General features: G+C 42.2%; 2 protein-coding genes and 1 long non-coding RNA gene across 5 annotated transcripts; 2 read left to right on the top strand and 1 right to left on the bottom strand.

Annotated features, from left to right (window-relative positions):
• Positions 1-406: 406 nt before the first annotated feature.
• Positions 407-14,730, top strand: cln6b (CLN6 transmembrane ER protein b). 2 transcript variants are annotated; one of them, XM_044192603.1, is made up of 8 exons: positions 407-846; positions 3,568-3,688; positions 5,433-5,531; positions 5,634-5,822; positions 6,927-6,982; positions 8,395-8,517; positions 12,392-12,520; positions 12,841-14,730. In XM_044192603.1, exons 1-8 carry the CDS (start codon positions 785-787, stop codon positions 12,986-12,988), a joined length of 927 nt encoding a protein of 308 aa, XP_044048538.1. In that variant the 5' UTR covers positions 407-784; the 3' UTR covers positions 12,989-14,730. The 2 variants fall into 2 exon arrangements, with proteins under 2 accessions (XP_044048538.1, XP_044048539.1); XM_044192604.1 differs by lacking the exon at positions 5,433-5,531.
• On the bottom strand, positions 5,658-15,001 carry LOC122874569. Its single transcript, XR_006377634.1, has 4 exons — positions 14,870-15,001; positions 12,646-12,713; positions 10,897-12,514; positions 5,658-5,771 (listed from the first exon to the last, which is right to left on the bottom strand). It is a non-coding gene; the product is annotated as an uncharacterized LOC122874569 (long non-coding RNA).
• calml4b (calmodulin-like 4b) lies at positions 14,883-23,434 on the top strand. 2 transcript variants are annotated; one of them, XM_044192606.1, is made up of 5 exons: positions 14,883-15,022; positions 15,127-15,157; positions 16,769-16,909; positions 21,647-21,835; positions 23,219-23,434. In XM_044192606.1, the coding sequence occupies exons 1-5, from the start codon at positions 15,020-15,022 to the stop codon at positions 23,314-23,316; spliced, it is 462 nt and encodes a 153-aa protein (XP_044048541.1). In that variant the 5' UTR covers positions 14,883-15,019; the 3' UTR covers positions 23,317-23,434. The 2 variants fall into 2 exon arrangements, with proteins under 2 accessions (XP_044048541.1, XP_044048540.1); XM_044192605.1 differs by having other exon boundaries at positions 21,551-21,835.
• Positions 23,435-26,586: the final 3,152 nt, after the last annotated feature.

Genomic DNA, 26,586 nt, shown 5'->3' with positions numbered 1-26,586 from the left:
TGTGACAGAGTATTTCTACCCTGTGGCTTTGCTGGTATTTGAGTACTTCTTTATTTGATATGATAGCATTTTTTCAAATATGAATCAAATGCTAAACCTTCTTATCGAATCTGTTTCCTTTCAAATTCCTTATTGAATCCCTCTGGGTTCAGTTTTCATCATTCTTACCACGACTGATGAACGTTACCTGAGCTGTGATCAGCCAGGTGCTGCAGACTAAGTTTTCTTTCAGTCACATTAAAACATGTTTTACAGGTATTCATGATCTCTGCAGCGAACCCCGGTCGGAGCATAAGCTTCTAACTGTGTTCATCTGAAACCGGATTAATGCTGTCTAATAAAACATCGGGAGGAGGTTTATACAGATTACAGGCTTATCTGCTGGCAGATCAACCTGCAGTTTAACTCCTGCACAGAGGCCGTGGCGTTTTATCATGAAATGATTCGGCTTTGTTTCAGTCCAAAGGAACCATGTCCAGCTTCAGCACCGACGCGAGCAAAAGTCACGAGAGCAAACAACGAGGAAGGAAAATTTCAGGAAACATCACAAGACCGAAGAGGGTTTTGTAAAAGCTAATCAAGATAACTGACAGAAGAGGTTTGGAGGTGACAGCATCAGGACTGTCGCTACTGTCGACCTAACTGGCCGTCATTGAGACTTGGCACTGCTTCAGCTGTGCACTGTGTGGCATTAGGCCGGCGATACTGCGGCTGTTTAAACTGTATTTTAGTACAATAGCCAGAGTTTCATTGTAACAAACAGACGGTCAGCTGGAAAACAGAGATGCAGCCATCCAGCCGGAAGAGACAGAACTCAGCTCTGCATGCAGCAACTTTCATGTGCAGGTTTGTAAAATTAATTTTTCATAATTAGTCCCACCCTTAATCAACTATTCCAGCCGTCTCTAATTAATCACACAGCTCTGTCATGTTCGAAGTTGCGCTTCCTTCCTGGTTTTGTTGCGGCACCCGAACCACAAGCGTCCCTCCTTCACCGTGTCCTGTTGAGGTAAACCTCCTGAGTGGACGCCTTGCAGGTCAAAAGCTGCAAACTGCTTTGACTGGATGGATTTCAGTCATTCTTCTGTGATGGGACACGACCTGACCACGAGGACTGGACACTCTCAGGGAAAAAACACTGGAGATTTTGAGAAGACAGTGAGAATATTTTGAGACAAAAGTCCGAATCTTCCATCTCTGCCACTCTGCCAGAGTTCGCCCATTTCTAACACAAAGATTTCCATCCAGCTGTTTTTATACACATTTTCAATTTGCGCATTAAAAAACGGAGAAGAAGTCAAAATATCTCAGTGTCTGAGGGGTAAAAGGTGTTTGTGGATAAAGACAAAAACAGACTGAGTGAATAAATGCTTCTAAACGAAGCTCCAACTTGAGCACACGATCTGTCCTCACTTCCTGTTTCATCAGGTCAGACCACAGACTGTTACTTATTACCTGGAAAACTCTTCCTGCTTGGCAGAATCTCATTAAGATTAATAAACGATCTATTGTTGGCAGAGCGTTTTCTCAGCGTGCTCTACTCGCCCGATCAGAGAGACAAACTTCACTGAGATTTTTAAATCGAGACTAAAAACCGAATTATTTCTGTTAAATACATTTTGGCTTTTTATTATCTTCTCTTTCTGTAATTGTCTTCTTTCTTTTTTCTAAAGTGTACCGAGACATTATGTTTTACACTCAAAATAAACACAGTCAAATGACTTACTAGTGTTATGAGAATAAAGCCTATGTTGAGTTTTTCTAAATGCTATTTGATTCAGATGTAGTTGAAACGACTCGAACGTCTAATTCTACAAGAATAAAAAGTGGTGACATTATTTTCAGAACAATAACGACTTTAATCTTGAAATCTCTGATTGCTTTGTTCTTTTTTCCAGTGTTTCCAATAGTCTGTCGTCCAGAAAGCACTGAGCCCAGCTGGGTGTGTAACCTGGGCTCAGTTTAGAGTTTCATGATGAAGGATCCAAAGCTTTATTTTTGTTTGCATCTGGCTATAAAAAGAGGAAGTCTGAATTTTGCTCTGTGCTGTTGGTTTCCATCTGTAAAGTGTGTCCTGCTGCTGCATTCCTGGCTGGCTCCTCTCTGAAAAGGCTCTTGTGGATGTCAGTGGGACTAACCTGATTATATAATGAATGCTGCATCCAAATGAAAGCAGCAGGACATTAGCCTGTCCTCTGCTGGGTGTGTGACAGATGAACAGATGAGATTAGAGCTGGAGGGAATCCACTTCCACAGAGTTTGATGATTTTGGAAGGAGAGCATACGTCAGGTCACTTTCACTGGCTTCGGGACTTTTCAGTCTTTTTTAAAAAAAAAACCCCTCCTCTGTCAGCCTGTAGATCACACACACACACACACACACGTGGACGACATGCAACGAAGGCCCTCGACCAGAATCAACCCGCAAACAGTTGCAGTTAAGCGGTAACCAGTAGGCTTTAACCAGTAGGCTTTAACCAGTAGGCTTTAACCAGTAGACTATACCAGATGAAGAGTCAGAGGCTCACCGAAGTTAACACTTGACTTGGACAGTCAAGTTAGAGTTTCTGTAACATTTCAACTGTTTGTAGATGTTTAACAGATTGTCAGCTCTCTAAACTATCTGCAGGCGGATTATACCTCCATTACTGCTGTGCAAGATCTTAATAATCTCAATAAGCTACACTTAACCCGACAGTACATGCACCTCTGCTTATTACTTATATTATTACATTGTATTATTATACTGTATTATCATCATCAACCAGTAAACCCACTTGGTACTTCACACTTATTTTATCTTATACTTATACCCACCTGGTACTTTTTTATTTTCTGACTTATTTTATAGTGCATCATATTGTTTGCTAGTACTTCCTCCTGTGTGCACTGACGTAAAGGCGAGCTGCTGTAACAAAGAGTTTCCCTTCAGGGATCAATAAAGTATTTCTGATTCTGATTATCCAAATAAAGCGTAACCGTTCTCACAGTTCATCCTGAGGGGAGCATGAATGTCTGAACCACATTTCGTCACAGTCCATCCAACAGCTGTTGAGATATTTCAGTCAGAAACACAAATATCCACCTCATGGTGGCGCTGGAGGAAACGTCAGAGCATCACCGCAGTCAGTGGGATTCATCCTCTGCGGAGCATGAATGTCTGTACAAAAGTGCTGAACCGACAGCACATAACAACATTGTGTGAGTATTTCTTCCTGAAAGCAGAACTGAACCTGCGCTCTCAGACGACTTCTACATTTCAGTGGCCGTGTCATATTTATTTGCAGTCTATTGTTTGGCTCGTGTTTGTCCCAGAGTTGATTTGGTGCTTTAGTAAATGCTCCCTTTTCATTTCAGCTACATTTTGGTTTCTTTTCTCAGCCGCTGAGCTCAGACAAATCCCATCACTGCATTCCAGCTTTTAAGCTCTCCTTCACTGCGAAATGCGTCTCGAAGGCAGTCGGAGTGACTGATTGCATAATTAGCTGCTGCTTTAGTGAATCAGATGCCAGTTCAGTTGAATAATTGCGCTCGTTTGTCTTCTGTAACATGTCCCGTGTCCTGCAGCCGGTCGGCCGTTTCTGCCGAGATGGAGTCGCTTCTGTCAAAGCCTCGGTTCCACCTGGACCTCTGGCTCGGCTTCACCGTCCAGAACTGGATCCTGGATGTGGGCCGGGCTGTTGTCATGGTAACGGGATGATAACTGGTGTTTAGTCCTACAGGATAAATGTATTGTTTTACTGATTAACTAGACTTTATTGAGGACACATTCGGCCAGAAAAAAAAAAAAAAACATAGAAAGAGAAAATGAACGTTTCTTTTTTCGTCTGTTTTTATTTGTTTATTTCAGTTTAATTGATTTTTTTTCCTGCTTTGTTTTCCAGTTTCAGTTCAAGATGAATCATTTAAGATTTTAATTTAGCACTTTATGATGTCATGATTTGCCATTGCCACATCAAATTAGCAAATTTACAATTCCTTATTGTTTTTAAATTATTATTGTTATTGCTGAATGTCTGCTGGACAGTAAATAGAGGTCTTGATTGGTGAAATGTTGTGTTCATGGTGTCGCTTTTAAAACCACCTCACCCAGAAAACCTCGTGGAGAGTTGCTGACAAATGAAACGCTGTTTTTGATTGATAAGGCTAACATTTAATCAGTTATTAAACAAACTATTTAAATTCTTTTTAGACAATCTTAATACTGTTAACGTCTGTCTTAAAATATTCCAAAAAAAGTTGTATAAACTCTAAATGCTGAAACAGTAATGATTTCTCAATTTAGTTTTTGAAAATAAGTTGAGTAAATATAAAATATGTTCAAATATATGAAATTGCAGTGGTAGCTTAATTGTTTTTTATTAAATCATCTTACAGAAAATGGCATGCACACTGCCAGAGAGGGGAAGGGAGAAAAGAAGTGAAATCCAAATAATCTGTTTATGGATGAAAGACAATAACAGGAGCTGTGAGAAATGTCCAAAGATGTGTTATAAAGGCTAGACCCTGAGGTCTGAACGCTTCTTAAAACAACTATATACAACAATATTACAGCTTTGAAATCATTGAATTTGTATCACTTTTTTCCAGAGAACATAGTTCCTCCGACTATGTTGATTACTAAATTGAACGAATTATCTAAATGGATGTAAGAAATTAGGATTAAACAGAAATATCTGAATGAATATTTTGCATGAAAGCGTTTTAATGCTAAAGTCAGTGTCTCCACTTTTATCAACAAACCTGAAGTTACCCCATTAATCAGGATCGATCTGTCCCCAGCAGTGCATTAAACAGTCCCTCTCTCAGTTTTTTCTTTTCTCTTTAAAGCCCCTGAAACCTTGAAATGTATTTCTCTTTAATATTAAATATTTATGACAAAAAACAAAAACAAAAAACAATCAAAGCTAAAAAAACCCCCCGAACTTCTTCAGGTACTATTTATTAAGAGAAAACTCATCAGGGCTGCGGTGAGCAAACACCAACCATCAGATTCTGATTCACATGCTGCTAAATCCTGATTGGTGCAGGGAAATATGTGACACCGCCTTTTTCTTACTGAGCCCCGCCCACTTTACAGCAGCGAGGGGAGTACAGAGAATAAAAGAAGAACACTTGTGTGTTCATGTAGGACACTGTGGAAAAGCGAGCGGACCAGAAACGTCTCAGAAGCGTGGCGTACCGCCCGACAGGATGGTACACCACGTTTCTGAGATGTTTTTGCTGATTGAGAAAATAATTTTTACATTTGTTTTCTGGGTTAAAATATCCTCAGAAGATTGATCTGGTGCAGCCCTGACAGACGGCTTATGGTAAAAGTATTTCTGAAAGCAGCTGATCTAAATCTAAATCATAAATGTTATTTAAGTCCCGTGAGGATCGGAGTCTTTTTAAGGGAGAAATATGTTTCCTGCTGCCTACATCTGTTGCAGCTCGTCCTCCCAGCAGACTGGTGTCCTCTGAACCGTCCCGGTGCTGCAGAATATCTCCACATACTGTACAACATCAGCACACCGCTCATACTGCTCAAAGTAACTGACACACAACACACCGCTACACACACTGAACAATAATCTCATGCATACTTTCGTACAGTGATTCAGATCAGTCGAACTTCTGCTCTCCTGTCTCAGATGCTTGAACGCAGCCCCAGGACGCTGCCCCGCCCTGCCGTCTACCTCGGCATCATCGCCGTCGTCATGGGAACCAGCCTCCACCTGGCGGCCGACTCCATCACCCGACGGCTCCTGCTGATTGGCTACCAGCTGCACCTGTCGGTCAGAGAGAATCCAGTCATGAAGAAGCTCAAACCCTCCTCCCTGGTAGCTGCTGCATCCGGAAAAGATATATATTGATATATTATTGTGTGAAAAAAATGTTGTGATTCAGTTTTTGTTGTTGAAATAATGTTTCCGGAGGAATATATATCTCTACCACACCCCAAAACTAGCTTTTTAACTAAATGAGTTAAACAAACCACTGTTTTACAGCCAAATCCAGTTAGTTTAAATGAGTTTGATCTCAGTCTTTGGGTTTTTCAGCTGCTGGTCAGACTAGAAACCTTAAGATGAGACTCGCTGGTTACTCGACGGATATTTTAACAGTTTTTTCTAAACGTAAACGAATCAAATGTTTTTATTAATTAATTAAGTCAGCAGCAAAAATACGATGCAGCCCTGCATTTAACTGTGAATTATATGTACCTGTAGATTAGTGATGGACAGGGATTTTGACACGTCCTCATCAGCACATTAAGTTTCATTTTAGAGCTGCAACGATCAGTCGACTGATCTATTATCTGACCGAAAGAACATTAACTGGCAGCTATTCTGATAATCGATTGATTGTTTAAGTCACTCCAGGTTCTCAAATGTGAGAATTAACTGTTTCTGATGGTCTTACACACAGAGACATTTGAATATATTTGGCTTTTGGACTGTTGGTCGGACACCTTGTGAAGACGGGATATGGTGCTCTGGGGCATTTTTCACTATTTTCTGATGTTTTTAGACAAAATGATTAATTGAGAACAGAGATACAATGCATGCAATAAAACAGCATAAAAGGCAAGACAAACAGAGAACAAGTTAGACAAAAATATTCTTTACATATTAGGGCCGAACAACATTATTAGTTTTTCAGCAAAAAGATGCAAAGTCACATTGCAATTAATTTCTAATGATTTCTAATTTCTAACTACACACGAGTGTCTGATGCCACCTCGGCCATGTGGGAAATTAACAACTGAAACTGAACTTGTGGAAAATATGAAACACCTGTCTGTGAGGACATGTCAGGAATAAGGAAACACACGACTGACCCGCAAAGTCAGGCAATATAAAGCAGGAGACACACTACTGAATCTCTTAGTGTCTCTGCTAAAGGCTCGAGTCCGTAACAGTGATGAACATTATTTTGTTTTGCAGATCAATGCTTTTGAGCTTCTGTTTTACTATGACGACACTCTTGGTCATCTGATGTGGTAAGAAGACCCCAAACTTTTTTTTTTTTACTGTTTATGTTTAGTACAGTCACACCAACACCGCCGTGAAGTCAGCTGTAAAATGGGGACTATTTCCAGCGGCGGATGAATCCACGTGTGGTGCTGTAGTGAGTGTTTGGGGCAGCAGGACGGTGTGTGTGTGTCAGAGATCCATCAGGCTGTGATTCACACACACACACACACACACACACACACTCGTTAGCAGATACGTTCACTGCTGGTTTGAGTCTGAACGTGGGATTTGTTGACAAGAAGAATAATATAGAAGATCACCAGACTTTACTTAAAGCTCGTGTTCATTAGTGATTCATACTGAGGTCAATGCTTTGTTTTCTACTTGAGTAAAGTAGCAATATAACAATGTAAAAATACTCCAGTAAAATGTCTTCTGTGACTGATAATCTGATTCTACATTATTAGATTGTTAATACGGATGCATCAATGTCAGAGCAGCGTTTCACTGTTCAGGGTGGAGCTTTGACCTCTTTATATAAAGTAAAAACAAAGTTCTGATACACAAATCTGGTTTCAGTTTTTGGACTTCTGTCATCTTTGATTTCTTTGTGTGAAATAGAATGAAACAGTTATGGAAATGAAACCATGTGAGAAGTTTAGAGGGGAAACGTCTCTTTGGTGGAACTGAGACGTCTGAAACATGACGAGGAGACGCAGCTACGCCCTGATTTTATGTGACTAAAGCTCAGCTCATCAAAACATTGCTCCATTGCGCCACCACTGGGTGCCTTTATTCAATTACCTGAAACCACACAGTATCCTGGAGACTTTGGGGGCCGCGCCCACTTTGCCTGTAATCCAGCTTTATCCAACACACTTAAAAATGAGGCTGAAGTTATTCTATATTTTCTTATTGTCAGCAACTTGTGTTTGTTAGGGACTATTTTCAGCGGCATATCAATCCAGGTCTTTTACTAATAATTAATAATAACGTTAACAATGGCTCCGTTCTATTCAAGTGTCCCGGTAGTCCATGACAGTGACAGTGAGCCAGATTAGGTGAAAACACTTGTGCAGGACCTTTAAACGTGTGTTGTTAGTAGTTGGCTTGCTGTAGCTAGCGAGATTGCTAGCTTACTGCCTGTAATCACAATGACGAACTAAGGAAGGTTGCTCGTCAGCTTTCAGGTTTGACTGGGCCATTAGATACTAAGACTGTGTGTAGGCCTCTCTCTCGTGCAAAACGGACGCTGGAAATCTTGTCCAAAGCTTGTCAGAGTTCACAAGAGTGAGCTCCCGACGCGTCCTCCATAATACAGTACGTGCAAAGCAAGAACACTTCAGGGCGTTCAGACTGAGAAAGGTTGTCAGTAAAGGAGTGTCTTTCCCAGATATCACTTGTTTTATTCTTTCTGTCCTCTATCTGTCTCCCCCAGGTATGTTCCTCTCTTCCTCGTCCTCTTCCTCTTCTTCAGTGGTGGTTTCAGTCACAGGAAACAGGAGGACAAGATGCCGCCTGCAGCGTGGATGCTACTTGTCCCCAGCGCCGCCTACTACTGGTCAGACTGCTTTACTACTAGATCACACAGCGGGTCTGTCCTGTGACTGAGCCATCACAGGTTCAATCCCTGTTTACTGGGATCGCCATAGCCGTGGCCTTGGCAAATAAAATACCAATAGTCAAGAATGTTTGCACACTTACAGTAAACAATGAAGTTTCAACATTAACTTTGCATCCAACAATAAAATGACATCAAAACGCTACATGTACATACGGTGGCCGACAAGCGCAGACGCACTGCAGCTTAAGAAAACAAATACACACAACACAAGCAAATAAAAAAAACATCTTCATCAATTTGACAACACGCGCAGCATTTAGAAAACACACAGCGAATACACACAACATACCCAACCGCAAAGGTCGAGTCCAGATCATCTGTTGCTTTGTTTTGTGCTGTTTCTCCACTCTGCGCAGTCTGCAGCTGCACTCACCAGCTGAGAGGGAGTCAAACAAAAAGTTTTCTAAAGCATTTTATCATTTTTTAAACTGAAAATTACACTAAATTTGAAGGAATTTGAAAAATGTTACTACTGTTAATGTTAGAAGTGAGAAACCCACAACCAAAACATAAACGGATGATACACGGACCCGACTTCAATAACTTCACAAACCGTGGCAACAACAAGCACCTTTAGTGTCCTCTGGAAACACTTCTGTTGTCGTTGTGTGTATTCGCTGTGTGTTTTCTAAATGCTGCGCGTGTTGTCAAATTGATGAAGATGTTTTTTTTATTTGCTTGTGTTTTCTTAAGCTGCAGTGCGTCTGCCCTTGGCGGCCACTGTATATACAAACCATTAAAACAAGAAGAAAAAATTCAAACGACTGAAAAGTAAAACAAAACAACAATAAAAATCTCATCTCATCATCCATATTACAATCCATTTTACTCATTTCTTTCGCAGGCCTGCCTTCATGAACCTCTTCAGCTGCTTCTGAAACCTTTTGTTGTAAGAGTAGATATATTTCTGTCTGTTAGTGGAAGAGAGGTGCTGATCACTGACTCTATCATCTTCTGTGTTGTGTTTCTACATCTCACCAGAGGGAAACCAAACAATTTGTCTTTGTAATGAAAACCTCACACAGTGAGAAACAGATGGAGTCACCGAGGGAAACCTGTGTTTGCTGGAAGTGGGGATTAGGTCCGTTGCAGGTGCATAAATCTACGTTTGGTTTGTGTTACGAGCGTTGTGTAAATTGTCTGAGGGGGAAGCGTCGCGGCTCGTCTTGCATTCTTCACCTGACTTCGGTACATTTATATTCTGAGATGTTCTCCTCCAGACAGACGTCCAGCGAGGCCAACAGCAGAACGAGATTAGATTCCTTCTTCAACAGAAACAGTCTGAAGGAGCTCAGGGGTCGACCGGCTCCCTGCTGAGAAAAACTGGAAAACTAACAAGGACTTGTTAGAGAATCCATGACAAGCTGTGAAGTTATCAGAAAACTACATGGTGGCTAATAACCACGAAGCGTGTTACTTCTTCATAATTACACAGAGAATCGATGTTTTCAAATATGCTGGTACTCTCTTTTCCAAGCTATCAGGATGAATTTAGACCACCGACGGTGAGGAGGATAATACCGTGAGCAATTTTTCCTCAGAACCTGCTTAGGATTTGTTTGTAGTCTATAACTGGGACAGTTTAAGAGTCAGGCTAGCAGCTCTGTGAGGCTGTACACTAATGTCGGTGTGCTAACAAAAGATGCTAGCGTTTAATGGGTGATGGGCAGTTTTCCATGTTCAAAACCTTATTTTAACGGGTTTGGAAATCAGTCCTAGATGGCGCTGCCTCGGTGTTGTGGTGCGCGTTTGATTCTTGACCTGCAGCATTTGCTTTATCTTTCGTTATATTTCTACTGTGTTTATTGTTTTGCCCCAAAAGACCAAAGCAAATTCCTTGTATGTGTAAATCTACTTGGCAATAAAGCTGATTCTTATTCTGATTTGCATGCTAACATTAGCTAGTTAGCAGTAAACACAGAGTGCAGCTGAGGCTGATGGGAACGCCATCAGCTCTGCAGGTATTTGGTCACAAACCAAAGTGTCGGACACGTTAACATGTCGACCTGATGGTGGCGCTAGATGAACAGTCAGATATTCACCAGAGTCAGTAGGATTCATCCTCTGAGGGTCATGACTGTCTGTACAAGATTTCAAGGCAATTCTTCTTCTGCTGTAATTGTTGAGATATTTCACACACCGCTAGCAGGCTAAAGATAGCTATAAACATAGTTATAGTTCTGTTTCATATTCACAATTAGCTTTTTAAAACAGGTGTAATACAGGCCTGTACAAATAAATTACTTGGAATACTAAATTAGGAAAATGTACTATATATTGTATGTCAGTATGCAAAGTAAGTATATAGAAACAAACCATTGCTTCCTGGCTTCAAGTTGTTTTTTATTTTGCAATGTGCTTTTGCATTGTTAGAGTGTGACTGTTGTCCCACCAGATAATCTGAACCGAAACTGTAACTAGTGTCTGATGAACAATACACCTGCAGCTGAGGCTGTGTGTGTGTGTGTGTGTGTGTGTGTGTGTGAGTGCCTCCAGGTGTTAGTAATAATTGATTAGGTAGTTCTCAGGTGTTGCTGACTAATTACTTTACTCAGTGAGCACAGCACTAAAGGATGAAAGGATGATATATCCTTCACATCACTCCTGACTAGAGTTTCCAAAAAAAACATTATTTTTAGTTTTCAGGAACCAGTCGCCTTGGTACACAATTTCATGAACTTCATTTTTCCAGCCACTACGTTTATAATCTTTGTGAGATTAGAGCCTCTTTCAAATCAAATTTCAACATTGAACCTTTTCCAATTTTACACATGGTGGCTTTAAAGTGTATATTATTATTCAAGTTTCCGTCCAAATTTCCAGAAAGTCCACAAACTAATGCGCGTCTCCGCCCGCTGCTGCTGCTGCGAGAACACGAGCTCATTGGCTGATGGAGGTAAACAGCTGGTGGAGCTGATCCTCCAGCCGCTGCCGTTAAAGCGTCGCAGAAGAAGAGGACGCAGCGAGACGACGTCACTAAAAGAGCTCCAGTGGAAGCTCAGACGATGGGAAACCATGTGAGAAACATGATGTTTCTGTCGGCTTCATGTGTTTATGTGAGGAAGGCTCCAGCCTCCTCATCGCTCCACACACACCTGATGCTTTCAGCTCTTCAGGCTTCATGGACGCCATCATTTATTCTCTCAGTCTGCTTCCATTTGATTTGTATCCACACACCAACTTTCACACCTCAGCCAATATTCTGACTTTTTTTGGAATTACTGATGTTTCCACTCAGTTTTTTTTATGCGCAAACTGAAATGTGCTGAAAAACAGGTGGATGGGATCACACTCACTTTGAATTGTAACAGGGACACTTTTGAAAACCCTCATTGTTGGTGCGTTCAAGGACACTTAGCTGCCAAAAAGCACTACATTAATTAAGTGTTATGTTGTCGGATAAACAAACGTACCACACACACAATTACGTAAAACACAAAACTAATTTCAGCACATTTGTTGAATTTATATACTGATTTTGCAATTTGAATGTTGACTTTTTTAACTAGATGAATTTTCCAAGTTGTTAAACATCTTTGAGTTGCAGAGTTATCGTTGTGTGCTCATCAACATCGACCTGGGAGTAAGTTAAGTGGCTAAAACAGGTGACACCTTGTGGGCCTTCCCCAGTCGACCAAAGTCCTGCAACAACAGAACCAACAGAAGGTTCTAGGTTTCATTATTACTCTATTACCTAAGACTATATTGTTATTGATATTTTGGTTTTAAAACACAGTGGGGATTGAGCCTGTGACCCTCTGCTCACAGCGCAGTGAACAGACCCACTAACCCTCCCTGTTTCTCCTATCAGGTACCTGATCACTGAGGGACAGACCTTCATCCTCTTTATCTTCACCTTCTTCGCCATGACCGCCACAGTGATGCACCAGAGGAGGCGGGGCTTGGTTCCCGACGGCAACGGCCTCTTCATGCTCTACAGGTACGAATGAACAGACGCGCTGGCTGATGAAAATATTCACATTTAAAGCTGCACAGTGGTGACTTTGCACATTAGCAGCTCTAAAAAGCAATGAAAGCTAACTTGGACTTCATGGACTACATTACCCAGAAATCTTGTAAGGTGATGTGTCCAGGTTTTCCCCTTTGGGGTTAAAGTTTGGATCTGTTACTTCCTGTGTGGAGAGAATTCGCCAATCCATAAACGTCATTTTACACAAAACCACAAAGATAATGTGAAGGAAACAAATCTGTGTATTCAGATACTTTGCGCAGATGTGAAAATGTGTTTTTGGTTGGTAGTTTCTCTGCAGCTCTGTTCCTGGTGGCGGTCTGGGTGGCCTGTCTGTGGAACGACGGGGTCCTGAGGAAGAAGCACCCCGGGCTGATCTACGTCCCACAGCCTCGTGCCGTGTTCACGCTCCACCTCCGTCAGAGCACCCAGACATAACACCACTGCTCATTTAATAACCAGACAGAGCATTCACACTGTCACTGACTCAATGTTCCTCTCGCACACCAGGTCCCAAGTCCTGCACGAGCATTGTGTCTCTTTCCATAAATGTCCTGTCATATCTCAATAAAACCATAAGGATCATTCATGTAAAAGTCATCTAAGTCCGAATGACAATAAGCCATCACTTTAACACCAAGATGAAGACGCCACTGTTGCATAGTCCATGTCGGAAAAGCGCTTAATGTCATGGATCTATCACTCAGAATCGTGCAGTATGCCATCGTTTCACCTGTACCTGCAGCAACACGGCCACAGCAACGCAACCCCTTGGCTTTTTATTTTTTATGCCAAACCACTGTAGTTGTCAGCATGGTGTCAGGGCAGATTTCACTAATAGAGATGTTAATTCTACTCTGTTCTGCGTGATGTGTTGAAATTTTACAGTTTAAAAAAGCCGTTCTGAAATGGTCTTCACTGATCACTGAGATCACAGCTGGAAAACAAAAAAGTTATCTTTAGGATCTAACTTGAGATTTCTGTCCTGGTACATGTAGCAGTGCTCCCCGCCTCATATGTTAGTGAACCACAGTCAGTCTGTTTTGTTAGAGCTGGGTGTGATTTTCAGCGTTAGTGCATTAATAAGTTTAGTTTGTTTTTTGTTTGTGTTGTGGAAAAATGCAGGTCTGTTTCAACTGCAATATGTACGATATGGTTTTGTTCTCCTGCATGTCCCGAGGCGTCGGTGGTCTGAATAAAAGAGAACTAATTAAAATGAAATGAATCCCCACTTGGTTGCCTGACCGTGTGTGATGTTCAGCTGCAGTTTATTTCCTCTGTGGTTCCTCTCAGCATCAGAGACGTTAATCTCTGCTTCCTGCGGATATTTGTGTTTTCTCTATTTGCCTGTTGATCTCTTAATGGTAAATTAAGTGGCTTTTTTTGAGGAGGCGTGTGGCGAATCGCAGCTGAGTCATTCACATTTTGGAAGGAAAAACATGTTTCATATGGAACATTAAGGTTTATCCAATTCAGCCGTACAGCATCTATACATTACTGTGCTCAGTATACGTCAAGAAATCCACCTTAGAGAAAGCACAGAGACGGATTTCTACACCAACAGGAGCAGAAAATAGAGCAGAATGCAGTAATGAGGAGGAGGTTTGAGTATCTTAAAGGGAGGACACACAATTTCTCAGCTGGCAAGGACACAACCAATCTCTGCCACTGCTGCTCTCTCCATCTACGCAGCTCACAACATCCGTTTTTCTTAACGGTTGTTCCAACGTTTTTCCCATTCGGCTGCTTATGAGTTTTGTCTTGAACATGAATGCAACAAGTTTACATCTCTTTTCTGAGGACTGCATTCTGGGAAATGCAGGAAATCTAGAGAATTCCACAGATTTATTATTGCACTCCTAGTGGACAGTTAAAAATAGGATCAAAATCGATGCAGCAGAACCAGAAACATTCTTCTTCTTTGTCAAAACCTGGTGCCTACATTACCCACAGTGCAACTCTTCCTCTGACAGTTGTGTTATGCTAGTAGCGGCTAATGTAGCCTGGAGTCTGTAGCCTGCAGCAGAGACACTAAAGGCTTTTTTACTACATGTGCAGTTACTCCCCAACACCTGGAAACACGCTGATGTGGAAAATCTGTGGCCATCATATTTGCCATGATGACACACACACACACACACACACACACACACACACACATGCACACACACACACACACACACACATACACACACACATGCACACACATGTACACACACAGACTCACAAGGTGAAAACAATACCAGCCACACTGCCGCTGCTGGTAATAAAATATCCCACACTGAGCTCTAACAGCAGAGGGAGGGATGTGTCCTGTACCTGTCCTGCCTTCCCTCCACATGGAGTCTCAGCCAGGATCCTCCACCCACTGCCATTACGTTCCTCATCTTACATCGGCCTGGATCACTTTCCTGAGCCGATTACCAGCCGGCAGAGTTCAGACCCGCCGGCCGCTCGCACGGAGCCACAATGGTGAGACACTTCCAGAGCCCTCTTTGAAGCTTCACGCTGCCATCCAGATTCCACCTGCACACTACTTTCTGCTTTTTCATGCTGTTTTCCTCCTTTCATCCCAGGCAAAGTTCCTGACACAGGATCAGATTAATGGTAAGACTCTCATACATTTTACTAATAGCCTACATTACTGCTGGGTGGAGACAGAAATTAGTCATGACACAAGTGTTGTAGTGAATTACTGCTTCCAGTTAGTGGAATAAAAACAGCCACTTTACAGATGACTGATGCATTTCTTTTCATGTAATAGGTTTTTTGGCAGTGCAGGAAACAAATTCACTAGCTTTTATGAGATTATTTCTCTTTCACAGACAAACCCAGCCAGGCAGAGCAGTGTTGGTATTTAATCAGACAGCTTTTCCGTGTGCCTGCCTCAATACAAAGCAGCACTTGTTCCTGTTCCAGCAGATTCATGCAGCGATCAGTTGGCCAACTTCCCCAACCTGCTAATGTGATTAAACACAAAGGTTCTCTATCTGAACACAGTTTTTAGACTAATGAGGAGACATTAAATTCAGATTATTGTCTCTGCTTGAAAGGATAAGGAAAGGAGTTATTGTGGGTTTTATGGCTTTGTTTCTGTGACATTGTAGAGGTTATTGATTGGCAGTCTGTCAGTGACAGTTTGTCAGTCATTTTCAGATAAATAAAGTCATCATTTTGTTAAATGTCAGAAAATATCTGTCCAGATACATACAAACAGGATGTTCACCAGCCAGTCTGCTGTTTGCTGCTGAGCAGGTAATGTTAAGTGGGTTTATTAGAGCTTGTTTGATTAAAAAACAGCTGCTGGAAACACTGAGACCGGACAGGAAATGTGCTGCAAAACCAAAACTAGCAGCTAAAAGAGTCTAAAAAGCTCTAATCCTTTTAAAAAAAATGTCTCTGTTGTTCCTGGTGCAAGATCTCCTCACAGGCGGGGTCTGCGATTCTGGAGAATCCAATATCACGACAAATACCATGATACAGAGCGAACAACGACTCAGCAAGTAATGGAACTAACGTTAGCTAGGCTGTGGGTTAGCAGACTGTCGCTACAGCTGCTGCTGCGAAGCTAACAGCCAGAGAGGACGAGACGGTTTCCCAGAGCCAGCACAGCAGCTCCAGACAGCGACGCTCACAACTCTCCTGCTGCTGCTACAGCTAACATCACAACAGCAGCAGATCCTGGCAAAGTAGAAAGTCAGCTGAGTGTTTGTGGGCAAGTCGTTTAACGTCACCTGACACACACATCATGGCTGGAACAGTGTTGCGTGACCACTTTGTTTGCTTCCCGTTCACAGAGCCGAACACCAGAGTTTCTTTCAGCGCTCACACTGAACGCAGAGCAAATTAACTGAATTTGACAAAAAGACGCGTATTGGACTAGAATGGACTAGGACGCTGACCCCGCCTTTAAATCTTTATCATTATAATTTTACTTTTATCAGAAAATATTTCATAAAGGATTGTCTAGAAACTGGATAAGAACTTCCTCGATACTTTTTTGTTAATAACATATTAATGTGATTCTGCATTTCACCCTGACGATCTTTGTCGGGCAAACCCCACACCGTCTGTAATGAAGTATTAAAAAGAAGCTCTCCAGTGTGCGTATAATCCTCTCTGAACTGTCATGACTTTAGATGCTGGATGTGCAAATCTTTGCTGTTCTTTATTCTGCTTTTCTTTGCAAACCTTGGTTGTGTGTGTGTGTTGTTGCAGAGTTTAAGGAGTGTTTCTCTCTGTACGACCGCCAGCGTAAAGGGAAGATTGAAGCCCGGGAGCTGATCACAGTGATGCGATGCCTCGGGTCAAACCCCACCCCCTCCGAGGTCCAACGACACCTGCTGAGCCACAACATAGGTACACCTGTGGCTGTCCTACCTGTCTGTGGTCCCATTTTCCCCCATCCACCGCGGTGGAATACGTTTTTGGTAAAAGTAGCAACACCCCTGCGTTTCTTGAATGATAGCCGATCTATAAATGAATCCTTGACTGACTGATTGATTGATTGATTGGCTTCCTGTGTAGTTGTAAAGCAGGTAACTGTCATCATCAGTCGTTTCAGCAGGTGCCCCGAAACAACATCTGTTCACCTCCAAGTGACAGTGACCTCAGAGGAGGAAGTCAGGCGACACAAAGTCCAACAACACACTCAACATCTAACCACGTGGTTATTATTGTAACCATGACAACGAAGGTCCCCTAACCCTCACTAAGTAGTCATTTTAATCCTCACCATGATCTTTCTCTAAACCTAACCAAATCGTTTTTGTGCCCAAACCTTAACCAGAGCGTTGTCACATCACAAATCAGATCCATTTTGCAACGGTGATGTTTGGCACTTTGGGAGGCACAGACAGACGACGTCGTCCTGCTGATCAGAAAGCGCTTCGTGGACTAACAACGATTTTGTTGTTTAATTTGGAGGACTTGTTGAACCCGTTTAAAGTTTTTCTGAAAATGATCTCCTCGATGCTACTTGACGTAGAACCACGGGAGTCTCATAATGCAGCGATCCTCTGGGTTTATGTTCTGACCACGTGCTTTTAGAAGAAGTCAGTCAGAGGTGTTAATCCAGTTTGTGAAATAGTCCCAAACTGTAATCTATAGGATTCGTGTACTTGGACACAAATTTTCCATTTTTTCTGTGACACTCGGCACGACTTTCAAACTAATGTATTTCAACTGGAAGTATCTTTCGTGCTTAGCAATAATAAATGTGCAACGTCCAGTTAGACTTTCAAAATAAAGCTTTCTGAGAAACATTTCAGGTGACGTTCGCAGTTTGGTTTAGGAAAAGGTCGTGGTTTGGGTTAGAATAAATACTTCCTTAAAACAATCAACATTGGTTTCACACAGGAAACAAATCCCAGTCCCCCGTGTTGACCCATCCATCCACCTCGACCTCCTCCCTACGCGGAGTTTGTCACTCTTAATACCTTCGTCCTTAATGGTTTGAAAGTCGTGCTGAGTGTCACAAAAATCGTGTCCATGTACACAAATCTATAAATTAAATTTTGTGACTATTTCATGAACTGCCGTGGTTGATCAGAGCAGCGGTGAATTTAAAATGCTTCGTCGTTGCAGTTTGGAACAAAAACGGCGGCGCCATAGCTGCTGAATTCATCCAAAATTGAATTTAAAAGTAAGAATTTAAAAGTAAAGGAATTTAAGCTGCACATCATCATCAAATCCGTTTTCTCAGCAGTTTCATTTTCAGCTTCAGCTCATGATGCAGAATACATTGGCCAATGCTGTAGCTTTGTAAGTTCTGAATAAAGGTTGAAAAAACTGTTCCGCTCTATGGCAAAAACTTGTTTTGCTGCATTTTCAAAACATGAGAGTGGAGCAGATGCAATCTGATGACGTGGCTCTTTCACATCGTAACGCTAAGACTCACCACGCATTCATCGCACGACCTGACACGTGTCTTAAAAGTCTGACTCAGACTGTGACAAGTTTTTATCAAACCCATCTCACACAGTGTGACAAGCAATAAACCTGCCACATCGTTCTTATCTCACAGTGTGTACAGGGCTTTGGATGTGACATCCACACCAGTTCTTTACTTTTGTGTATATTTTTTGAAATATAAACTAGGGCAACTGCAACTAATAATAATCATTTAGAACATGAAATGTGAGAAAATACAACATTTTCCAGAGCCCAACAAGATGCTTAAGTGATTAATCAAGTATCAAAATCGTTGGTGATTAATTGATCTATCGACTAATTGAATGATCAACTAATAATTTTAGCACTAATATGAAAATATATAAAGACCGAGGAGAAGGCAGTCCAGTCATTCTGTGAAAGTGCTGCATTGAAACGCTCTCCGTGTCTCTGCTTTACAGCACGTGTCATCACCTCGTGTGACATTACATGAACTGAAACAAATGACTCCTGTGGATCACCGCAGGGCCGCGTAACAAGGCAGAATTACAAATAAAGCGAACGACAATCAAACACAACACGACGCCCCGAGGTGACCGTGAACCAGAGGGAACACACACTGTGAGCGCGCTGCTGCTGTTTTCATGTTGTCCTCCTCAGATCACAGATCCTCTCTGATCTCATTTCAGCTCTTTTCCATCATCATCGCTGTCATCATCCATCCTCATCGTAGGATCACAGGAATACTCAGCAGGAGCCTCAGTCTTAGATAATGGGAGCGCAAACCTCTGCCAAGACTGCACAATCCTCTACATTTGTCTTTAAATGAGGCTGGTGATTTTTAAATATTTCTCTTATTATCAACGAATCATTTGCAAACCCAAACCAGCAACACGTCGGTCCGTCTCTCAGTACCGTCTGACTTCCTGTCTGCGGCTCTCAGCTGCGAGCTCATTGGTTCCTGCTGAAGACGTAAACCTTTAAATATATAGTTTCCTGTTTAAAAAGGCTCAGTAGTTTCCTCAAACAGCTGCTCGCTGTAGTTTTTATCAGACTAACAGGAGGAAACAGAGCATCTGTTGGGGACTATTTCCAGCGGCGGATGAATCCACATGTGGTGCTGTAGTGAGTGTTTGGGGCAGCAGGACGGTGTGTGTGGGGCGGAGTCAGAATAAACTACAGTGTGTGTGTTCGTGGTGATGAAGGAACATGTCACCCAGTGCAACAGAGCGGCTCGCTGATGTGTTTTAATAGTTTCTGGACAACAATGGAGGAAGAAGATCCATCAGGCTGTGATTCACACACACACACACCTGTTAGCAGAAACGTTCACTGCTGGTTTGAGTCTGAACGTGAGATTTGATGACCAGAAGAAAAATAATAATTGCAAAAAACACAAAAACACAGTCTCAAATAGTGAAATAGTCATGACATGTCGTGTAGTTTTCGTGACACTCAGCACGACTTTCAAATTAATGTATTTCAGCTGAAAGTATCTTTCGTGCCTGCACCACGTTTTTCCCCTCGGTCCAGTTAGCAATAATAAATATGCAACATCTGGTTAGACTTTCAAAATAAAGCTGGCTGAGAAACATTTCAGGTGACGCAGTTTGGTTAGGTTTAGGAAAAGATCTTGGTTTGGGTTCAAATAAATAGTTTCTTAAAACAATCAACATCGATTTGTTTCACACAGGAAACGAACCCCAGTCTCCGGTGGGAAAGCCCTGTGTTTGACCCGACCTCTTCCCTATGCGGATCTTGTCGCTCCTTATACCACGTTTGTCCTCGTTAGTTTGAAATTTGTGAGTGTTACACACAAATCTGTAGATTAAATTTCGTGACTATTTCACGAACCGCCGTGAGACTGGGAACACCCGGTCCCGGTACGATGCACAGCAGAGTGTAGAACCGAAACCCTGAAATGACGGTCTCTCCAGAGGGGCGGGGGGGACCACACCCTACCTGAAGACAACTTGCTTGACTATGAGTTGAAAATAATTTACAGCCTTTAGGTTTATAACGGTTTACAATGATAAATGCTAATGTTAGCATATTAAATTAGCAGTAAACTCAAACCACTGTTTGAACTTCAACTTTATTAATGTACTGAAGGAAATTTAGTTTGCAGACATTAAACCATTACAGGAATATGCTGATGACAATGATATATATATATATATTGCAAATATTAGCAATATAAGCAATATAGTAGTTTATGTATTAAAGATTAAAATAAATACATAAAAACCAGCAACACATCAAGCCAAGAGACACTTTACCAACTCTGATGAAGGAAGATTTAGACCCACTGTGGAATAAATGTAGAGCCACATGAAGCGCAGGTGAAACATCAGACTAATCACGGGCTGAAGTGCTGCACAAACGGACACTTTGATCTGTGAGATGAAAAGTTAGTGATCGCCAGGGTCTTTTAGGTTCACCCTCGGGGGAACAGTGGATGTCTGGGACAGTTTTTATGACAAACCACTCAGTAGGTGTGGAGATATGTCTCTGTGTTGGACCGATTGACCAACACCCCCGCAGCCACGCCGCTCACATGGTGTTTTTTTTACAACATTACAGCATTTAATGTTCATAAGTTTCAGCAGACCTGCTTTTACACATTTCAGTCGTACTCTGTAACTGTCTCCCAACTTTCTATGCTCTGACCTCAGTCTACTGGAAGGAACTTGCTTATATGTTGTCTGTTAATGTTTTTTCAAAACCAGGAAGAAACTGACAAACGCCTGGAGGTCAAGCTGAAACACGGCTTTCTTCCAAGTTCCTGAAAAGTGAATAAAGCTTTACCTCGACAGCAGCAATATAATCATTTTTATTATGGTTTCACTGTCTCTGTCTGTGAACAGAAAGGCTGCTGATATTTGACTCTCTTGTCTTATCTTTGTATAATACATATCTAAATACATCTGTGTCCCAGCTGTAATGTGTCTCACAGTTTATTCAACATGCTTAAACTGTCACCATCTTATCTAAAAGCACCGCTCTTTATTTTCTGTTTCATTGCTTTACTGTTCGAACAACTTATCTCATATTCACTGTGATACCACTGTTATTCCTCTCACTGAATCTTCTAACTTTTCCTTGCAGTGTCCTCATTTCTCCTGCAGAGATCAACTTTCATCGTATCTATTCATCTGGGGACATTACAGATGACTGGACCGCTAAAACTCTATCTTCCTGCAGGCTGGGGCGGAGAGCTGGACTTCTCCACCTTCCTGAGCGTCATGCACCGGCAGCTCCAGCAGGAGGTGCCGGAGGAGGAGATCCTGGAGGCCATGAGGATGGCTGACAAGGAGCAGAAAGGCTTTATCTTTGCCTCGGAGCTGCGAGCCAAACTCACGGGGCTGGGAGAGAAACTGACAGAGCGGGAGGGTGAGAGCGCTGGAGGCATTTATACAAATACGTGTTTATCTTTTAAATCTGGCATTTCATTTAGAATAACGTCACATGGTTTTAATATTAAACCCGTGGGTTCCTGTCAGTTTCTAATCCCCCGGTGTTTTATTGTTTCGCTGATAACTTTGAACTGTTGTTACCAAACATTATCTTTGTTCTATTATTTAGCTTTTTTTTTTTCTGTTCCTTCATTTTAATCCCGCCAAGTGTCGCCTCTTGGACATCCGAGTCTGGTGAAAAACAGTGAAGCTTCCAGTCAGGGGATTTTAATTACTGCAGATCATTTGAAACAAGAGATGCAGAAAAGAAAAGAAATAAAGATAACAGTCACATTTAATGAGATTATGTTTAATGCAAAACTACTGAGGCCAGTCTCAGTTTCAGTCTAGTTAGACACAAAGACACATTCAAGAACATTTCAACATAAAAGTCTTTAGATATTTCAGCCTGTTTCCACTTCAAATCAGCTTGTTTCAGTAAGTGTGTGTGTGTGTGTGTGTGTGTGTCTTGAAACAAGACAGAATAAGGCAGATTACCTAAGGGGACGTGCTTTACTTTAAAGGGCCTGTATACCCACACAGGTGTTTTCACTTATTCTGGCTGATTAGCCCTCTGCTCAGGTGGGAGTGTGGAGCAATGCTGGGAATACATGAGGTCACCGAACTTCAGACAGGTGCAACAAAACATATAGAGGCCTTCTAATGGGGCTGTTACAGTGTGCTTGGCTTTGTAAAATGTTGTAATGTTAAAAAATGTTCTGCCATTTAACAAGAATATTGTCAGCCCTCCACGAGTTATCGCTCCACTGTCTAGCAGCACAAACACAGCAACATTAAAAAACTGCATCATATTACAGTTAGTCACATGATCAATGCTGCGTTCAGGTCATACTGGATGGATCGTAGGAGATGGGAAAGATTCCCACGTTTACGCTGTGAATTAACAACATAGCATCATACTGAATAAATGTGGGTTAATTACTTTGAATAGCAGAGTTTCGCCGACACGAGGGAAACATGTCTGTTCGGTTTTCAGGTTCTTCTGTATTATTAAGCGCCAAGTGGGATATATCAGAGCGTTCAGAAAAATCTGAGTTTCCCAGTAAAATTATGACTTGGATGATGCCAAGAACGTTGTTTACATGTTGGAAACTGAACAGGGCATACATGTCTTTACATGAAGGCCAGCGCTAGTGATCGGAGGGAGACATGCATACCAAAACACACTATTTAATGATATTGAACGACTCCTACAATGACATCTGAGTGTAGAATATTTTTCTGGAACAAGTTGCAATATAACATCAACATACAGTTTCATGAAACACTTTGAGTGACAGCCGTGTCACTGTGTTTTCAGTGGACGAGCTGCTGAAGGAGGCGGGTGTTGGAGCTGACGGGCGGGTCCACTGCGAGCAGTTTGCCAAAGCGGTGACACGCTCCTACGCGAAGCACTGACGTCACGACCACGTCAGCGCTGCCGTGGAGCCGCTGAGCTGCGAGACTTTAGTTTCAGAAGCCTTTTGTCGCGCAAATGTGAAACATATTATTTGAATAAACAAAAGTACACATCTAACTTCTGTGTCGCTCGTCCAAGTTTGTCTTTCTTCATTTATACTTTTTGCCTGCAACCTGTTAGCTGTAGCGTCAGTCTCACAGCATGATGATGTCTGTTGAAATCAAGTGCATATTTAAGACCCCCTTTACAGCTTTCTTGTTTTCAAACGAGTCAGCTGGAAACATTAAAAAGTCAGATGGAGACTTTTAAACAACTCATGGAGCCAGTGTTACCTTAATTAGCCAGCTAGCTACAGCTGATGAAATCTGCTGGCAACAGTTCTCATTTCAGCCGACCAAATCTGTGTTTTTTGGCTAGAAATGAAAAGCCTGTTTTGTTTACTCCTCTCTGAAATCGAGGACCCAGCGTTTCAAAAATCTGAATAACTGCATGTGTGCAAGAACAACCAGCAGCAGGGGGACGGGGCTTAGCAAAGGGTCAATGAAACGGCGATATTGTAATGGAGATGCCATCCTCAGGCTTATTGGTGTTTCTACGATTAAAACATTTCAGGAACCTGACACTTTGCAAACAACTTCTCTTCCTGCATGAAGACATATTTGCTCTGCAAACACAGTTTGGAACATTTTATGAAGGGGAAGATTATTTCTCTGTAAACCATCCTGTCATTTCCTGTTAGTGGAGCTTCTTGCGTGGAAAACCCATCAGCCGGGGTTTGACTTGGCTGCAGTGAGGATACAAAACACTGGAACCTTCCTCTAGTAATTCACAGTGACATCTCTTCTGGTGTTATGTAATCGCTCAAGGAGAGCATGGATTTAGGACTATAGCCCACTGCTCTGTCAGATTCTTCTGTCGGAGTCCTCCGGAGCTGGTTTGAACCTGTTCCTGAAGGACGTTCGGGTGATGAAACTTCACTCTCCTCTCTTGTCTCCTTTCTCTCTTTGAGCCTTCAGGAGCAGCCGGGTCTGCATGAAGCTGTGCGGCTTCATTAGTATTCACAATGAATCACATGCTGTTTAGGAGCCGGCTGAATAACTTGCTAACAGTCACCTCAGGGCTTCGCCAGCCTGTTGACTTTGACTCATTGATGCTGATTATTGGGCAGAGTTCATCCAGGCATTACACTCAGCCAGGCCGTGCGCTGCATTGGTCTTCACAGTCAGCCTGACTAAACTCGCCTCACACTGAAGTCACTGAAGGAACCCTTCTGTAAAAACGCCACATCTGATCTGAATCAGATTCTGAGGAGTAGGAGTAATAAACCGCAACTGTTTCACAGAAATACCTGTTTTTCTGCTTTCTATCTGTCAATACAACAAATTATGATATTCTGGTCTAAATATCTCAGTAAGGTTGGGGTCGAATCCGAATCCTTTCAAATCTTGTCAATGAAAGTTCCGCTTTCAACGTTTGCAAGCTGAACTTTTGCATTTCCTTTTCGGCTGAAAAGGCAGAAACAGTTTTGAGCGATTCATAATTTACAAATCCGTATTAGTCTGGAACTTCTCGGGGCCGTTATCAACGGGCGCAGACCAGAATGCCTCTGGACGCAACTGGAAAGACCAACAACCAATCAGAGCAACGAAACGTGCTGAGCGACACATGCAGGCTGGGCCGGTGCTCGGCCCGTTTTCAAGCAGGAAAAAAAAAAATGGCGGGAAACAGGCAACGCAGTAACCGAATCTTGATTCATATCTGATCAGCACTGACCGGTTTGACAGTTTGAGCCGTGAAAAGGACACGAAACTTATAGTTTATGAATCTGTGCGCAGGGATTCTTAAACCAAACACACGGTTTATTAATCCGCATCCCATTGCAAATGGAAGATCTTTGGGTTCGGGGCTGGTGCTTCGGACCACAGCTCTGTGTGTCGGGTTTGAAGAGGTCACCTTGGGCTCTGGGAACTTGCGATGTACATTTTTTGGACATTTTACGGACTTCACTTTCAAAATTAATTGAGATTCAAAGACAGAAGTGTGAGCGAACACAAGTGAACCACACACTGTCTGTGAGACAGGGGTGAGACTTCTGCAGTCGGCTCCTGGGGGGCGACGCGTCTCCCCGCCTCTCCGTGAAGCTACACCTTCTGTATGTTTTCATGACATCATTCTACACACAAACCTCAGTAATTCATCTTGTAAAGTGATAAAATCTGAAGCTCCCAGCCGCATTAAACTGTGAGCAGCCTGCTGCAGAAAACACTTCAGAATGAGCGATGAGTTCAGATGTGAGAGATCTGTTTCAGTGATAAATGATGATAAGTCACCTGAGTGTGACCGAGCGCTGGCGTTTGTGGATCACACAGTCGGAGGCGCCACGATGACCTGCGCAAGGTCTTCACGCCATGCTGTGAATGTAAAAATGCATCAGGAGTCTCCTGTCGAGGTGTTTGGATTTGTTATAGTTGACAGAGAGTGTTAATAGGGTTGTTGTTGTTGTTGCGCCCACAGTGTTTCATATCACATCATTACTTTCAGATGGAACGAGCACTCAGCCGGCTGCCCACTGGCTCGGCAGCAATCATCGCTACCCGACATGACACATAAAGTCAGTCCTCTTGCTACACGAAACCTTGTTAGATTGCTGAAATTATGAGGCAGCGCCCTGGAGGTCTGACATGACGCAGGCTGTATTTTTCACCTCCACTCGGAGTTCATGACCTGCAGCAACGGCGAAGTACAAACACCAGGGGGCGACTGTCTGCCCTCTGCCTGCACGAGGATTAAACGCTGACTGTGTAAACAGTGCTGGGAGAGAAAAGCACATTACAGCACACTCATGATTTTGGCTTTAATGACACAAATACTCAAAAAGAACGGTCATCCCCCTCTGGCTCTCCGTACAAACATCGAATGATTAGAAATAATATTTTTGGGGCTTTTATTTGTAGATAATGCCTCAATTACCTCTTTATCATGATAAAACAAAGAGCATTTTTAATTACATTTTAACCAAAATATCCAAAGATAATGATGTAGTCATCATCATGAAAACAAATATCTCATCACCTCGAGATAACGAGCCTCGTGGTCTCTCCAAGTCTGTTTAATCATGCAGACAACAGAGAAAAGAAAATGAATGAGCTAATTTAACAGGCACATAATGTTTGTGCTGTGGCAACTGTTTGTTATCTCGAGATAATGAGATGAAGCCGATTCAGTTCTAATCACAAGATAACAGTTTGACATGTCGAGGCAACGAGATA

Source organism: Siniperca chuatsi, linkage group LG4 (genome assembly GCF_020085105.1).
Source record: "Siniperca chuatsi isolate FFG_IHB_CAS linkage group LG4, ASM2008510v1, whole genome shotgun sequence".
NCBI classification, from domain to species: Eukaryota; Metazoa; Chordata; class Actinopteri; order Centrarchiformes; family Sinipercidae; genus Siniperca; species Siniperca chuatsi.
The sequence above is the reverse complement of the archived record's forward strand: the minus strand, read 5'-3'. Positions and strand labels throughout refer to the sequence as shown.